The 17,292-nt window shown below is 44.5% G+C and overlaps 1 protein-coding gene and 1 long non-coding RNA gene across 2 annotated transcripts in view; one reads left to right on the plus strand and one right to left on the minus strand.

Moving 5' to 3' along the window:
- The first annotated feature begins 10 nt into the window (after positions 1-10).
- FASTKD2 (FAST kinase domains 2) lies at positions 11-8,610 on the plus strand. Its single transcript, XM_071747945.1, has 12 exons — positions 11-73; positions 528-1,276; positions 1,633-1,736; positions 2,326-2,434; positions 2,873-2,996; positions 3,974-4,113; positions 4,238-4,410; positions 4,797-4,960; positions 5,683-5,904; positions 6,819-6,903; positions 7,904-8,018; positions 8,468-8,610. Exons 2-12 carry the CDS (start codon positions 590-592, stop codon positions 8,585-8,587), a joined length of 2,043 nt encoding a protein of 680 aa, XP_071604046.1. The 5' UTR covers positions 11-73; positions 528-589; the 3' UTR covers positions 8,588-8,610.
- Positions 8,611-14,165: 5,555 nt separating this feature from the next.
- The window catches only part of LOC139797921 (uncharacterized), a 38,028-nt gene continuing 34,901 nt past the window's right edge, over positions 14,166-17,292 (minus strand). Inside the window, exon 3 of the long non-coding RNA XR_011726620.1 lies at positions 14,166-14,267. This is a non-coding gene — a long non-coding RNA (uncharacterized lncRNA). The remainder of the gene's footprint in view (positions 14,268-17,292) is intronic.

Consider the following 17,292-nt stretch of genomic DNA (forward strand, 5'->3'; position numbering starts at 1 on the left):
CGTGCCTCTCGCGAGGCCCGGCGAGAGCCCGCGCAGGCAGGCCCCGCGGTGTCATGGCGCCGCAGCGTGCCAGGTAACCGGCACCGGGCAAGGGATCTGCCCGGCACGGCCCCAAACACTGAGGCTTTGTCCCGACTGGTGCCCCCGGTGGAGGGACGGAGGGAGGGAGGGAAGGAGGAGCGGAGGAGCGGGCGGCTGGTGCCTGGTGCCTGGTGCCTGGGACGGGCAGGAATTCCGTGCCCCGGGGAGCGGGAAGGCGGCAGAGGCTGCGGGGGGAGAAGAGCCGCTCCCCGGCACGGTTCTGTGGGTCCAAGAGGAGAAAGAGTTCACTGTAGGGTGAACTCTGGCCCGGTGGGGACTGAAAGGCTGGAGAAAAGCTGGTGTGCGAATGTTGGGGGTTTGCTTTCGGTTTTTTTTTCCCCGGGGGTTTTAATGCGATTTTCCGTGCGAGGGGCGCGCAGAGGCAATGGCAAGGTGAGGAGCTGCGGGTCTGGGCACTCATCCATGGTTTTGGGTTCTCTTTGCAGGTAACTGACCCCTGACCTTCCAGGGGTTGGATTTCTGATCCATCCATGGGACATCAGCAAAAATGAATAATAAACTAAGTTATTTGTTGAGCACTGTCAGGTGTGTGCACAGGCAGGGCCCCCTGCTCCCTCCCAGAGCTGCAGCCAGCACAAGGAAACACATCTCATGGACTGGCAGGGACAGGGCTGCCCTGGAAAAGGTGACCTTCAGGAAATTATTTATAAACGTTTTTCCTTCTCTGCATGGATCACCTCTTCGATTTGTGTCCCAAAAGGCAGATGTTTTTAGCACAGGTGTTCAGATACAGCCAGAGAAGGGCACAGAGGATCTGGTGGGCAAGCAGGGTCCCCGGAGCCCCTTGGAGCTTGAGAAGCTGGATGATGCTGAGACCTTCAGAGGAAAGCACAGGACAGAGCCTGGTGACCCGTTCTTTAGCAGCCTCCAGAAGTGTACCTGTCCCTCTGATGTACTGGACCTGGCTGCAGAGGCTGCTGTGACCACGAGGCACTTTGCAAACTGTCTGAGCAAGGTGTGGAAGCTCTTCAAAAACCTGTCAGAGGAGCAGCAGCAGCGTTACGAGAAGCAGCTGATCTTTGAGCACCCAGCTTTTGTCAAGCTCTGCCAGCACCTGCTGCAGGATGCCAGGAGGGTGACACGGGGTGACCTGGTCTTCAGCCTGCACGCCCTGGTCAACCTGGGTGTTCCTCAGAACACCCTCCTTGTCCAGACTTTGGTGAGGGTGTGCCAAGTAAGTGGGGGGATCTCCCTTCTCTGAGCTGTGGGCTGAAGGGATAACAACTCCCTCAGGGATAACTCTGGGGGGCTGTGCAGCAGGGGGTGAGGTCCCTGGGTTAGTCTGATGTTCCATGCAAACAGGGCTCATGCAGTTAATTTCTGGGCACTTCTAATTCCCTTCAGTTTTGAAACCAGTGCCTGGTTCCCGACTGATTTAACAGAGAGGAGAAGTGTTTAAAAGATTCTCAGATCACCCAGATCTGACTGGCGTGACAGTCACTCAGATGTAGAAATGAGGGGTGGTCAGACTGCCTTTTCTGAAGCTTCTTGGCTGGAAGTAAAGCTGACACTTTGAAAACTCTTTCCCAGGAGAAGCTGAATCTGTTTGATAATCGCTGCCTCTCAGTTCTGGCAACCACCCTGGCAGGGCTGGATAAAGACAAGAATGTGAGCGCTCTTCAAGCTGGATTACAGTGAGAAAAATACATATTTCACATGTTCTTTAATTGTTGTCTGAACAGATGTCTCTTGGAAAACAGGGAGGGAATGGCTATGCATGAAAGGTTGTGCTTTTACTGCTGTGGTTCAGGAGTTCAGTGATCCCATGAGGTGACACAGGACAGCAGTTTTTGGTGTTGCCTTTGCAGTTTCAGGCAGAAAAGGGTTCCCATGGCTCAGGGTGCTAAGAGAGCTCTGCAGGGGATTCTGTTCCGACTGCAGCTCCACCACTGTGGGGTTTCTGTGCTGCTGCTGAAGTCCCTTGGAATACCTGTGCCTCTGTTTTATCCCAGGGTAGAAAAGAAAAAACCTTGGGGTGTTTTCCTTGCTTGCACCAAGCTGTTGTCAGTGTCCACCCCCGAGTTCCCTGCACGTGGAATCATCTCTGATAAAAGCACCTGTGCTGCAGTACAGAGTTAAGGTGGCCTTGCTAAAAAGGAGGTGGGAGAGGAGGAGGGAATGACCAGTGCAGCTTGGGAGTGCCTGAGGGAGGGAGGATGGGGGTGCCTACCTGTTCCTGGGCTAATCAGGGCCTCTCTCAAGCTCGTGTGCTTCCCTCATCAGGTTGTTAGTGGAGCAACGCCTGCCAGGTATCAGAGACATCTTCATCCTGCAGAACCTGATGAAGTGCATGGGGAAAGATGCTCCAGTCTTTCTGAAAAAGAAAGTAGAGGTCAGTTTAGCTGGAGGCTCATTTTTACTTCCACTGAGCCTTTCTTCTTGCATGGTTTCTAAATTGCACGTGCTTCTGTCCAGACACTCAGAGAAAATATAATAGAAAGGTTAACTGCATTTGCTGTGTGAATCAGAGCCCAGCTCTTCTGCAGGGAAATCTGAGGCTGGTAATACCCCACCCTCAGAGGGGCCTCATTTTTACTACGATTTGTATCAATCTAATTACTGCTTCTACAACACCTGATCTGATACAATTGTGTCTTAAGAAACGGAGAGCAGTTCCTTTGCTTTTGCTGTTTGTTGCTCCCTTTTCTTTCCTAAGTCTGAACAGACTAGGGAACTGAGGAAAGTTTTGGTGAAAATGCCTGCATCACCAGAAAGAAGTGATAATACACCTGAAGAAGGCAGGATTTAATAAATTCTTACATTACTTCAGTTGGCAGTTTTGAAAGAAATAGACCAGCTGACTTTCCTGAATGCTCTGCGTTTGTTTCTGGCTCTTGATGCAATGAATTACTGTTCCACACCAATCCTGAATGCCTGCAGTAAAAAGATCCAGGGTAAGAAAAAAGAATTCAACTACATTTCCCTTCCTCATACCAAATTCTTCCTAATAATTCTCTCATCTCCCTTTTCTTATTTTCCTTTGAAACTCAGGGAACATCTCCTGTTTTACAGGATGTTACAGTAATGTGGAGCCACTCAACAAGCAGCAAGACAGAAAATTACTGATCACTAATGAAAGCAAATCATTCTTGTAGTCTCTGCCCTTCTTAACATCCAGCTGAATTACAGATTTTTCTTTGCATTTTTCTGTGTGCAGAATTTACGAAAAATAATGGAATTGTACCAAGAAAAAAGATTTCAGATAAACTTTTAAATCACATGTGAATTGGAGATGGACTAAAAGGACAGATTGGTGGCTTAGATAAACTCAAGGGAAAGCAGAGTTTCCCTGATAAACTGGATTTAATTATTAAATGCTGCTTCATAACTGACCTCATGCTGCAGCCCAGAAAAAAAATGCAAACCAATGCTTTCATCTCTCTCCACACCTTTACAAGATATTTGTGGTTTCTTGGAATGGAAAAATGGGAAAAAGTGTAAGTTTTGTCCTGTGCCAGTATCTGATTAATCAGCAGCTTTACTCCACCTCAGCTGACATGATGGACAGCCCAAGAGCTTGATGAGTACTAAAGGGACAAGCCTGGGGGTTTCCATGCTGAGTGCAGGGAGGTGCTGCAAGAACCCTGGAACTGAAGATGTTCTGGGAGCACAGTCTTCTCCCTTCTTTTGGTAATTTGTCCCATTTTGCTGATTTGTCCCTTCTAGCTTGATCCTGACTCAGTTTGGTTTCTTCTGCCTCTCAGTGCCTTCATGTATTTCAGCTCAGCTTGTCTCAGACCCTTCCACCAATCTTTATTTGATTTTCTTTTTCATTTCCCCCTCCTCCATCCCTTAGCCAGACTGTTCCCCACAGTGTCTCCAACCTACAAATACTCTGTAGCATTTGTCCTTTTTTGCTGCTCTGTTGCAGAGAATGTCCAGGATGTTCCCTTTCGGCAGTTAATTCTCATGCTGGAAGCTTGTTACCACCTCAAGTACTACAATGTCAGGCTCTTTGCAGCCTTGGCAGAACACCTGAATTCTACTGCCTACCTCTGGGACAACAGACAGGTGAGCTGGACACCACCAAATCACACTGGCACTGCCTGCTGCCTCCCATCTCACCTTTCTTCATATTGCTCTTTGCTTTTGTAGCAATCCCAACCTGAGGAAGTTGTACTCTTTTCTCTTCCAGATTATCCTTTTTCTTTCTGCCTTCGAGATGCTTGGGTTCCAGCCTAGTGAGCTGATGGGTATTTTTGCTGAGAAGTTGACAGAAGATCCCAAATCCCTCAACTTTAAAAGCCTCCTGAGTGTCCTCCGAGCATATTCACGACTCAACTATGTTCCCAGAGGCCAGGAGCATCAGTAGGTTTCCATTTAGAATGCCTCCTCATGTGTTGTGTAGTCATGACAGAGTCATGTGTGGCAACTAGGATTTGATTTCAGTTGTGAAAGAGTTCATAGGCCAGTTTTATTCATTTTTAGGGTAATTTTTGCTGTGTCTTTTCACTTTTTTTGTACGTGGGAATTTTTCTCTGTAACTAAAAATAGAGACCTTGGTTCTAGACCAGGCAGGCTACTAAATCTGTGTGGTACCTCCTGGGTACCTCAACAAAGAATCAAAAGCTCATGTTAGATTACATGTGATTGTACAAGATAAAAGGAAACTACAAGTTAAAATCTTTATAAAATCTGTGCTTCATCTAGCCTTATCTGTGTATTTAGATGCTTTTTTTCTGGTTTTGGAAAAGGTTTTTTGAGGCTCTTCATAGCTGCTTGAATAACTACCTCCCTCAGATATCCAACACAGAGCTGCTGAGGGCAGTGTATTCACTTTGCATCTTAGGATATCTTCCTCATCCTGCCCTTGAGGAGCTGCTGCAAAAGGACAGCAGGAATGAACTCCTGCTGCCAGGTGAGCTCTTACTTTGTCATGTTCTTGTTTGGAAAGGGAGAGTCTGCCTCTGTGGATAATTTGCTGTAATTGTGTTAAAAGTTTAGAAATTAAAGAATTAAAAAAACCCCAAATAATTAAGTTTGAAGTCCTTGAGACAAAGCCAACATAATGATGGTGATGTTGGTGAAGTGTTTGTGCAGCTGGGCATCAGGCTTATTGCCTTGGGCCCTATGGTGGGAAGTGTCTGAGTATGAGCTTTGTGGAAATGGCAGAAATGTCTAAGAGCCAGGTTCTAGCTTTGACAGACAGCCAGGCATTTTTAAAAACAAAGGAATTCTTAGCCTTTGTAAACCAATTGCAGTTCCTGTAATCATGACTAAAAGCTGTGGCTTTGACTGCTCCAAGTTAAAATGAGAAAACTAAAACAGTTTGTAGTGGAATTTGGTCTCCATGTCCACAGCCAGCAGAGTAGTTCAGTGGAGCAGAAATTGAGAGCAGAGTTAAACACTGTGCCTTGCTGCTGCACCTGAAAGCTGTGAAGCTCACCTGCTTGGAGGCTGCACAGCTTAGCACTTAATAAAAGTACAGCTTCAGAGTTGTGGCTGGGGCTGGTATCCCTTCTCTGTGCTGATTCCCACACTGCAAGCCACTTGCTCTGCCAGAACACACTGCACATGAGACTCAGATGAAACACTCTGAGATGGCAGGTTGCACACCATGATTTCTGTATGATTTTTCAGATGATCGTTACAGAGATCAAAAGGAAATGATGCTGCACTGTGTGAAAGCCTGTGTGGAACTGGACAGCCCCTCCTTCACCAAGCCTGCGTTTGTGCCCACTGAGGGGTCCCCCTCACTGCTGTCCCTCAGCCTCGGGAAGGCTCGGGAGGCACTGACAGAGCTGCTGGGAGATGAGAGCATGTTTGGGCAAAATGTTCAGCTGCCATATAGATACCATATTGGTAGGAAGCCAAGCCACTGCCATGTTCTTTTTTAATGTAGATTATCAGTCACCAAAATGAAAAGGTGGTAACAAGTTGCACCAGTACCAGTGATTACGAGTGGGACACTTTGAAGACAACACAACCTTTTTACCAATTATGTCCTTGGTTGGTGAATCTTCTTCCTAGGATGCTTTTGATGAAGTATTTATGTCAGTTCACTAAAACTTCCTGACTGTGTTTATTTACAGAACTGCTTTTGGGGCTTTTTGCTAAGCAGCCCTGAGCAGGCAGGCACTGTACACAAGTGCTCTCTGGCCAGCTGGTTTATTCAGCTGACATCTTAGTTGTGAGGCATGTTGCAGAGCCAAGTTTGCCTGCTGACTTGCTGCTTCTCTGAAGCTCTGGCTTGGGTTCTGCTCTCAGTTATGGGACATGACCTCCTCTGACAGGCCATCATTTCATAACCTTTGGTTTCCTTTATATTTTGGTACTAATTTTTTTTTGCCAGCCACCCATTTTGCCAGTGTTTCTGTATTTGTAATAATTAATTTTCTTCCTGATTATTTTCAATGAGGAACTGGATTCCAGATGAATCAGACTAGGTCTGACAGACTGCTATCAAGTTGCTTTAAACAATGATTTCACTCCCTTAAAGTTGCACCTACACTTTCCAAAACACAATGCTTTGGGTTTGTGTTCCTTTTTTCTGGAGATGTGCAAGGTATTGCTGCTTATATTGGTTACCAGGAGGGTAAAGCCATCAGTAACATGTAAATAATTAGAGAACAGCAATTAGAAACAGCAGGGAGGGTGTCTGCTACCTTTTGCAAATGTGTTTTTCATTCAAAAACAATCTGAACAATTAACGTTCCAATGAGAACATTAATTGTAACCTCTTGCAGTGTTAAAGCATTTTGTTGTTTTGCTTTCAGATTTTGAAATCAGAATGGATTCAGACAGAAAGAAGGTGCTCCCAATAACTGCAGCAGATGATGCTGGAGACTCAGGTGTTCAAAGGTGCCTCTTTTTGACTGTATTTTTATAGCAGTAACTTCTTTGGTTCACTGATTTACAGCAGCAAGGCAGATACCTGACTTGTTCTTTGTGCAAAAATTGCCATGCCAGTTCAGAGCTCATCCAGCTCACTGCCTTCTTCCAACTGAGGCTAAAAATTAACATTTCAGAGGAAGAGGCAAGAAACATCACAGTAATTTGATGCTCTTGTAATTGATACAGGTTTTGAAGTATGACTGAAATCCCTTTCAAAGATTTGCTACATTATGGTTTTAAGATTGCAAGTATTTGACCAGTTAAAACATTCAATTCTTAAGTCTCTAAAATGTGCAGCTCAGTGGTATCTTATGACAAAAATTATTCCATTGCTGAAATATAATTTGAATAAAAAGGATCATCATCATCCACATTTTAGGTGATTAATTTAATACTGTGTAGAAAAATGACCTCTCAGCAGCTGAAGTGGGACATACATCATTTAAGTAATGCTTAAACTTAATTGGGTAATACTTAACATTTGTGTGCTGGGTCACTGCACAGCAGTGTATTTTGTGTAGTTTGCTTTTTGGGAAAAGGAAAGTTAGTGAAGAGTGTAACAGACACTGTCAGGCTGCCAAGGCAGTCACTTTGCCTCTCCCTCCCAACTAGGTTTTTATGGCAGGAAGAAAGTGATTCTGAGCATTAGCAAAAGTAGAAAATAAATGCAGAGGCTGCCAAAATAAGGTGGAGTTTTGAGTGATCTGTTTCCTTCTCATTGCGGGGGAAATGGAGATGTAAGAGCCTCACCCTGCTGTGGGTACTTGGCTAGATGCTGGTACTTGTGTGAAGCTCCTGGAAGAGAGGGTCTAAATTATTTAAGACTGGAGAAGGAAAAGGATAATGAAATTTGTGTAGTTCTGGTATTTTTGCCTACACATTCCTCACTGTTAGAAGGCAGCACTGAATCATAAATGCTTATTCTGCATTTGTCCAATGGAGTCTCCCCTCATCTTCTTGGCTGCAGGTTGGCTTTTCTCTTTGTTCCTGTGTCTGCCTTCTGCCTGGGTACAACACACCCCCAAGGGAAGCTGGCTGTGAAGCAGAGGCATCTGACTAAGCTGGGCTACCAGGTGATTCTGGTAAGAGTCTCCTCTGAGTCTGTCTGGTTCAGTCCTGTCACCAGCACAGTGATGAGGATGTTTGGTAGAACAGGCCTTGTGGGGAATGGAGAGCCTCCTCCAGAGGGGTAACTGTGCACTGTGTCTGCCTGGAAGGTAGTGCTGGTGTCACCAGGGAGAAGGGACAGAGGAACTCTAAAAGATAAGCTACCACTTATCATTGCCAGTGAAATAAATATAATTAATATTAAAAAAAAAAAAATCAAGCTACAGAATGGCATTGTAGCTAAAAACCTACATGACTTTGTCTTATTTCCCTGCTTTTTGTAGCATGAATGATTCAAGTCAACTTTTTCCAAAAGGCAGTGAATTCCTGTGGCCTTCCCATCACTCAGCTCTTGGTTTGGGGGACAGGGTTGTTTGCTGAAGACAGCAGAAGTAATGTGCCCTTTCCTTTTCCTCTCTTCCAGGTCCTGAACAAGAAGTTTCAGGAAATGTCAAATGAAGATGCAGTTAATTTTTTGAAAGAAAAAATCTATTCAGAAAATGCTTCCCATGATTCTGAAGTGACTGTGCAGGATAATAGTTAAAATAAACAGTTTTGGTTTCCTGATCTCTCTTTTCCTGTGTAATTAATGTAAGATTTTAACAGAAGAGATGTGCAGTTTTGTACACAGCTGCCTACTCTGAAGTATACAGACTGAGAAGAGTTTATCAGGTGAACACTGCTGGGGGGGTTGTGTAGTGGGAGTGGGTTTTCTGTAGTGGAAGGAACTACTTAATCCAAAAGTGAGCCTGGCATTCATTGCTGTTGACATTTCTCAATTTTATGTTCTCTTTGCTTTCCTTCCTCCATGCCCCAAGACAAATTTGTCTCTTGTCTTGAGCTGGGTCAGGGAAAGGAAGTGCCCATCTCAAGAGCTACCAGACCCTGGCCTAGAACCAGGCTCTGGAAGGCTTTGCTGTACACAGCCAGGCAATGGCCACGAAGGGAAACAGCAATGCTCTCTCTCCACAGTGCCTGTCTGCTACCTAACGGTGGTGCCCTTGCTTCACTGGATCAGCTGTAACAACCACCTTCTTTGTCTGCCTGAAGCCGTGTGGACACATGGATAAAGTATCACAAAGATAAGATAAAAGAGGCGCTACAGTGATAGGGTGAAAAGACACAACGTGCTTAAAAAATAATTCACTGCCTGACTTCTTGCAGATCGTGTGGATGGAACCTGGTGCACGTTTGTGAAGGAAGCTGTGCTGCAACCAAAGCAGCACTGTTACAGCAGCCTGGCAGAAAGGGTACAGAGCCCTTCAGCATGCCATTCCCTGAGCTGCAGCCCCTGAAAAAAGCAGCTCTGATGCAACTGTAAAACAATCGGAGCAGAGCCCATCTGCCTGACTTGAGGACACGTTTGTTGTGCCCCCTTTTTGGATCTCTGTTGTTAAGATTCTGTACAGACCCATCTGTGAAGAGTGGCCAGAGCCATGCCGATGCCCTGAGATGGCTGACTGAGCCTGGGTCCCAGCCTGCACTGCAGGAGGTCTGAAATCCTCTCAGCTGGAGAGCCAGGAGCTGCTCAGGACTCAGCAAGCGTTTGGTGCTGCTGCACACCAAGCAGTGTCAGCTGCTGCTCCTGCCCGGGCTGCAGAACTGCTGCCTCTCCTGCAGGCTTTTCAGTCAGGTCCTCAGGGGCAAGGTACCTGGCTCCCAGCTCTTCAGGGACAAAATGCCAGGCAGGCAAACACATTGTCCTCTGGGGTGCCAGCAGCGGGGACAGAATTAGCCACCAGTGGGCACAAAATGGCACAGTACATTACATTAAATTAGCTAATCACAACCTTTTCTATTTTTTAAATGCCTTACGGGTAGGTGGAAACTTCCACAAGCAGTATGGAAGTGCAGTAGCCTGCTGTAATGATCACTTTGCATATTGAAGTATCTTGCTTTATGTGCCCTTAATAATTTAAGTCATTTCTGTGTCACCTACGTTGATTGGTGCTTCCAAGCAGTGTGTAGCTGCTGCCAGAGAGACCTGAGCACTGTGCCTTCCCTGGATCTTCACAGCTGCCAAAATCTACCCTGCTGCAAAGTCTGAAATAAACAAAGGTTTCTCAGGTGTCCAATTCATGTAGGAAGAGAGATCTAATCCTGCTTTGTGCAGGTTGAGTTTGTATTCAGAGCACCACTCACCTCTCTCTCCTGAATCACGTTTATTAAAATTAGTGGGAGACTCACAATGCAGATCAACAATAATTGTATTGCTCCTGCAATTGTGGGGTTTGTCCCTGCATGGGGTGTTTGGGGTGAAAGGTGCAAAACCTTTTTGTCAGTGAAAAAGGTACTAAGCAGATGTTTTCAGCTGACCTGCCAGTGAGACTAACAGGGGATGCACACTGCACCTTTATTGTTTCCACAGCCTGCCTGCAGACTCAGGAACATGTGTTTCTAACCTTTACTCACACTTGGGAAGTGCAGGAGCTGGAAATTTTTGTTTTCCTGAACAGGGAGTAAGGAAACAGCTGAATATGGGTTTATTTCACACAGCCTGTGGGTGTATCTTACCAACAGAGGGAACCCAGACACTTGCTGTGGTGTTTGATTCACTAAAGGTTTTTTGAGGGTGTTTCCAATCTGTAGCAAGGCCAAGGTTCTTAACCCCCTGTAAAGTGAAAATAGGTAATTTATTAAGTACAGTAGATTGCTGAGGGAGGGGAGAATATTCAGTGAATTGAAGGCTTGCTAAAGGAGATAAAGCAAGCACAGAGCTTGAGGCAATGATGTAGCTGTGACTTAAAGACAGTCGACTCAACCCCACAGAGCAGCCCTGTATTTGACCACGTAGCTGGCCTTAGGAAGGCAGCAAATTTTATGCCTGAGCCACAAAGAAGTCTGTAAAGTAAATCCATACAAATCTTTCCTTCGTTCTGAGCTATGAAATACTGAACTTAGGCATTTGTCCTGCTAATCTCAAAGAAACAGATAGTGCCTTTTACAATGCCTGTTTCTTACATGCCACTTGCTGCCAGTCATGTGTTGATTCACACAATTTATTACAAAACAGTAAAACACCGTGATAAAGCTGCCTTATCTGGGGGATTTGCCCTTGAGAAAATGCATATGCTGTTCATCCTGTGAATTCTCCAGGTCATCTGAAGGATATGCACATACAAGAGGGTGTCAGGCTCAGATCACTGGTAAGAACACACTGTGAGAAGCACTCACAAATGTAAGTTACACAGCAAACTGCACTGCCCCAAGGAGGATGCTGAGCACTGCAGGGGCTGTGAACAGATCTAAAATGAAAGCAAGAAACAGGAAGGCAGAAGATGTGGGCTGCAAGGGTCAAGAAGCCTCTGGTGTGAACAAAAAATAAACTACTACCATCTGAGCAAGAATGAAACAAGTTTGTGAAGCAATGCAGAATGTGAACAGCGAGGCTGGGAAAAAAAGGTCATTTCCATAAGCAGCTGGATTTGCAGACCCTGATGGCCTGCTTGGATTTCTTATGTCTATAAAACACTTCTGAGCCCTAACTCCTCAGGGTATGAAATATCCCAGCCACTCATTCACCAGAATCATGCAGAACATCTGTTCTTGTACCTTCCACCTTGCTCTCAAATTTGCTAAGATGTTCAAAACTGTCTGGGAAAGAGGGACTAAAAGGACATTCCAAGAGTTTGGTTTTCTGTTAAGAAATCAGGATCTAAACAAACTGGACCTTGGAACTGGAGAGTGGAAGACTGTTTCTCAGGTACTGCAACTGTGTCTGCATTGGCAAGGGCTTAACCAGTGCTTTTTCTGCAGAGATTTAAAGACGTGGCTCTGGTCAATTAATGAAGTGAAGAAAATCCTAATTCTTCCCTCTAATGCCTTTTTTTTTTCCCCTGGCCATTGCAGTCAGTAGGCATTATTTCAGAGTGCCATTTGTTAATGTTAAGTATTCTCCTTGCACACAGACTAGAACCTCATTCATGCAGGTTTATGTGCTTTAAGATTTGTGTTGTAAGAGAATACTTAATATTTGTACCTCAACATCTAACACCAGAATACCTGAATTAAAGCAAAACTGCAGATGTTTTGTAGCTCTCAAAAACGTGGTTTTAGTAGTTCTGCATTGTTCTTCTAAGTGATGCAAATACAGTGGATCTCTGAGCTATGTTTAAGATCTGTCCTTCCAGCTGCAGCAGGTTTTCCCCTTCTTTCATTATTTCTGGAAAAATGCAGTATAAGGTAGAAGTAGTAATGTGGTGGCAACTGTGAAAAGCCCCTCAGGAACAAGGAGAATGAGAATCTGTCTTTGGCTCTGCAGTCCTTGTGTCCACAGCTAAGCAGAGAGCTTTTTGTTTCGCCCTGTTCCTTCTCTCTGGAAATGCTCCTGTGCTACACTCCAGCTACAGCGTTGCCATGGCACCCACCACAACCCAGGGAGGCTCTGGCTTCACCTAGCAAGATGCTAGTTTTTATCAACAGAATTTCTTTCCCCTGCCACAGGTAAGGGACTCCTCTGTGCCTCCAGAGAGAGGCAATTTTTACTGCACACTCTGTCCTTCCTGAGTGTGTGCCACACTTCACTCTCAGCAGCTCAAGCCACAAATGGCACAAGCTAAATTTTGGAGAGATGGAGCACGGAGTCCACCTTTGAAAGTTCAACACATAAAAGAAGACCATTTAATCTTTTTAAATATATAAATTGAAGACCAATACTGGGTTTTCACTTGGCTCTTCTGCTGGCTCAGCAGTTAGGTATCAGCTCCTCGACACAGGGAATTATCTGAAAAAGACAAAGGCAAACTAAACCCCTTCTATGAGGCAAAAAGAGGGCAAAGACTGCTGGTGCATTTGTCCCTGTTGTTTTAGAATATGCCCCATTTTGCCAGGGATTTGTCCCAGGGAAAGAGCATCTTCTAAATGAACCTTCAGTCTGGGTCACTTCTGTATAAAAGGAGAACGATGGAGATTGGAAAAGTTAGGCAGGGAAAAAAAGAAAAAGGAAAAAAGGTGTGTGCACGAGTGTTTGGAGCTTTGCTCTGTATCAGTCTGTGATCAATGGTGAACGCTTTGCTAATGGCAACAAGAAGACTTCACTCTCAGAAGGCAGTACCAAAAGTACCCCTGAGAGGGATGAAGGTTGGTGTCATTTCTGCTGATCCAGAAAAAAGAGAACTTCCCACTGCTGGTGGCAGGTCTGATGCTACTGTTGGGTACTGTTCCTTCTGCATGTCACACCCATACACACACAGCACACCTCAAAACTGGTTCAGCATTTCTTTGAGGCTCATTTGTAAAAAAAACACTGGAAATTCAGCTGAGTGCAGTTGAATGCAGCTACACAGAATGGACTCGTTTGGTGCAGACAAGATCTGACTGAGATCTCTTGTCAGGTGCTGCTGGTTCCATGAATAACCAGAGGGGACACCACAGCCACTTCTGACAGATGCTGATGCTGGGTGTGGGGTTTGGGGAATCCCTCCCCTTGCATGGCTGCACATCCAGACCTGGATGCATCCACACCAGGCTGCTGTGCCCAAAGGTTAATTTGAACACGCTTTAGAGCTGCAAAAGCTAATTGCTTCAGTTGAAGTGAATATAACATATGTTGTTTGGGTCTAGGAAATCATATGCAAGTGTCTTCACATATAATCATAAAGTATTTTAGTGCCTGTAATAGAGCTCATTAAAAATAATGTTGGTTATTCTTGAATACAGTGCAAAATGCTTGGGTTTATCCAGTAAGCAGTAATAGAGACTTATGTGCTGTCCTTTACAGCACTGCTAGGAGCAAAAAAATAAAACTAGTTTATTTACTTACCAAGGTAATTACTTCATTTAAAAATACAAGACAGGCTCTTAATGTTAAATGGCTTCTTCTTTAAAAAGACCTAGTTAAACCAAACAACATATTGCTTTAACAGCTAAAGGTTTACAGGAAGTTTTGTTCCTTCACAGAATCAAGGATTCTTGACTAATTCTTGCCCACTCAGAGCATCAATATAGGATCAAACACTTCTGAAAATCCTCTTCCCCCAGAGCAATGCCTTTGAAATCAAAAGTTCTAATGATGTCACCACAAAGTATTCTTAGGGCAGAATCTTAGGGATTCTGTGCACAGCTCTTTGAAAAAGGTGGATACCCTTAACTCCTAGAAAACCAACAGTGTTTGTTACCTTTGAGTGACAGGTGGCAAATACCTTGGATTCAGATGGTATCTGAAATATCTTGAATTCAGGTGGTGAGGACCAGCTCCAGGTTCCTTACCAGTGACATTTTGCTGTCTAAAGGCTGAAGGAAAAATAACCAGCCAGGCCACCTACTATTAAGGCAAGACAACTCACCCATAACACTCTTTTCCTGGTGAAAGGAAATGGTGCCTGAGGAAGCTGCTCTGCCATCCTAATTAAACCAGTATCAATTTTGTCAGCCCATGAGAAGCTGCCTACTGAACAGGCACTTGAAGCTCTTCTCTGATAACAAACCTGCCTAAAAACTGCATCATGGGGCTTGTGGAGAAAAAGCACGTGTCATTTCTGACACAACACACTGATACTTCCAGCTTGGGCTCAAAATACCTGAGTAGGCCTGGGTGCAAATGCTCTGAAAACTATGGAGAAATCTTTGAAAGCATCTCCTGAAATTATGGCCTCATACACTAATGGTCCTATTAGTTGCACTAAGTTAACCCTTAAGTATCCTATGACACTTGATGATCTGTTGGATGCTGAAGGTTGTCTTAATGGAACTAATTTGAAGGTTTGCTAGCAATTAGCTGGGTTCTTTCTGATTTAAGATTATTTTCACATTCCCAGTGTAAGGTCCATGGGGCATTTCCAGTGTAATCTCTGAGAAAAAGAGAGAGAGGGAAACTGAGTGAGATTGCCCTAGAAGAGAACTGCAGCTCAGCTTCCAGTATGCTCCCAGCTAACATCAGGATTGCTGCTGGAGCTAATGGGAACTGGTAGCACTGTCAAGTCCAGAGAATTTCCAAAAAACCATCTCTAACAGAACTGAAAGCAGAGGGCTTGGCACACTGAGAGGAACAACGATTCACATTGCCAGGCACACGCTGTATGGGTGAATATTCCCATCCTGTAGAACCAAGCCTGGGAGCTTAATATTGTGGAATGAACTGAAGTATTTGGAAGATTGCTCAGAAAGACAGAAATATCTTTTAGTGCTCACAGAAAAACACAATACCTACAGAATAAGCTGCCTCCTGTGACAAGACAAAGGGAAAGACAGCTGTCAGTTCACTGTGTGCTTCCTCCAAAGAAAACTACAGTGATAACCAGAGGATATTCTGGTTAAACAGCTGAATTACCCTCCCCCCTCTCCCTCAGTGGAGCAGAAGACTAGGATTTAAGGCACATTAGTCAATCATGCTATTGCACTGACCCTACTGAGTGATGATTCTGTCTTGGACACATACTGTGAGTTTGCTGCTGCAATGAGAGAAGGAGGCTCACTGGAGGATGGTTTGCTCAGAATCAAGGTGATTATTAAAAAAAAAGATGTTGATTGTGTTGAATTCCATGTAGTTGAAGGTTTTTGTTGTTGTCCAGCTGGAGTCAGTGTGGGATTTAGCTGAGAAAGCTCAGCAGGATGAACCAATGTTCGTGGAGACACACGAGTGAATAATTTTTTTGCCTTCTTAATAAGCTTTTTGTCTTTGAAAGTTCCATGCAGCTCAGCAGGAAATCTGGGGGCAGGCAGCTCCCAGGATCAAACTCACCACTATGTGATAGTGGCTTAGAGCACGTGGGGTGCTTCAGTGTGGAATCTCTAAACAAAACAGTGCTAGCTTGTGGCTGCTGCTGCACAGGCTGTATGCAGATAAGTCACAAATAGCTGAGCATATGTGTGGTGCAAGGTTAAAACAATAACAAGCTGGTCGAATCAGTCAAACACTGGAAATCACTTTGACTCCAGGCCAAAAGCTTTGCTTGAGATGGTATCAGTATGGGATAAAAAGAGGATAAACTAACAGGCTTAGCAGCCAGCTTGTTGGAGTCAGCATATAGTATCTATACTTCCAGCAGGGGAGCAGATGGTCATATATTTAAGGAAGCACCAGACAGGGAGTCAGGAGATCTGAATTCTATTCCTGGCTCTGCAGCAGTGCTCCTATGTCACCTTGGGGAGTCACTTTTCCCCCCTTTTTTCCTTAATCTTTTAAGTAGTGGAAATAATATTTGCTTGTCTCACAGGGCAGTCGAGAGGCTGAACTGATGCTCAGAAAAATGCTCTGAAGCTCTAAGGAGGAGGTGTGGAAGGACTGCAGAGTCAACTTGCCTGGCAGAAAGGACACTGTGTGGTCTCACATGGCACCTCTGTGCCACATGTTTATGACCTTTCCTCTCCCCACCACGTCCCATGCCTCTTGCACACAGTTTTCAAGGAGGGGATAAATGGATTAAGCTTCCTTCCACATTTGCTAGAAAGATAAGCAGCTGCCAGTAAGAACCTGACCAAAGAACAGACCTTATTACTGAGAGAGACATTATTTATGCCCAAGAGGGCAATAGCTTGTTGAAGTTAAGTGTTTGTCCCAAGGTATTTTTGCACTGGTGGCAGAATAATGTCTTCAATGGCAGTTGCAAGCTGAACATCAAGTACATACTTAAGTATTGTCTCTTACAAACAAACCTGCTGCTCAAGTCCCAAAACAAGCCCATTTTTAAAAACAGTGAGAAATGGCCACGATTATTTTGCACAGGTTTTTCACCTAAAGCCCATGAAAATCATCCCTAGACTCAGAGGAACTGACACAAAGAGCTAGCAAGCAACTGTCAATTCTTCTGAATCCTGTGCCCGTTAGGCAAAATGACCCTGTCTGTCTTGTAACTATGTGGCAACACAGGGCAATGCTTTCAGCACAGAATACACCACTTCTGCTTTCAGTGTGGACATGGAAGCTTTGGGCTGGAGCTGAATTTCAGCATCCTGGTTTCCTCCACTTGTGCATCCCTTTTTTGAAGAGAAGAGAAGAGAAGAGAAGAGAAGAGAAGAGAAGAGAAGAGAAGAGAAGAGAAGAGAAGAGAAGAGAAGAGAAGAGAAGAGAAGAGAAGAGAAGAGAAGAGAAGAGAAGAGAAGAGAAGAGAAGAGAAGAGAAGAGAAGAGAAGAGAAGAGAAGAGAAGAGAAGAGAAGAGAAGAGAAGAGAAGAGAAAAGAAAAAAGAAAAGAAAAGAAAAGAAAAGAAAAGAAAAGAAAAGAAAAGAAAAGAAAAGAAAAGAAAAGAAAAGAAAAGAAAAGAAAAGGAGAAAAGCAGCATTTTTTTCTCTATGCCTCCATTTTTCTTGTTCC

Source organism: Heliangelus exortis, chromosome 6 (assembly GCF_036169615.1).
Source record: "Heliangelus exortis chromosome 6, bHelExo1.hap1, whole genome shotgun sequence".
Classification (NCBI taxonomy): Eukaryota; Metazoa; Chordata; class Aves; order Apodiformes; family Trochilidae; genus Heliangelus; species Heliangelus exortis.

Excerpts from the sequence above, each read along its gene's own strand:
- FASTKD2 (XM_071747945.1), top strand. The coding sequence starts at position 590 with ATGAATAATAAACTAAGTTATTTGTTGAGCACTGTCAGGTGTGTGCAC. Across the intron at positions 1,737-2,325 it reads GCTCTTCAAGCTGGATTACA|GTTGTTAGTGGAGCAACGCC; the intron begins GTGAGAAAAATA and ends TTCCCTCATCAG. Across the intron at positions 5,905-6,818 it reads GCCATATAGATACCATATTG|ATTTTGAAATCAGAATGGAT; the intron begins GTAGGAAGCCAA and ends TTTTGCTTTCAG.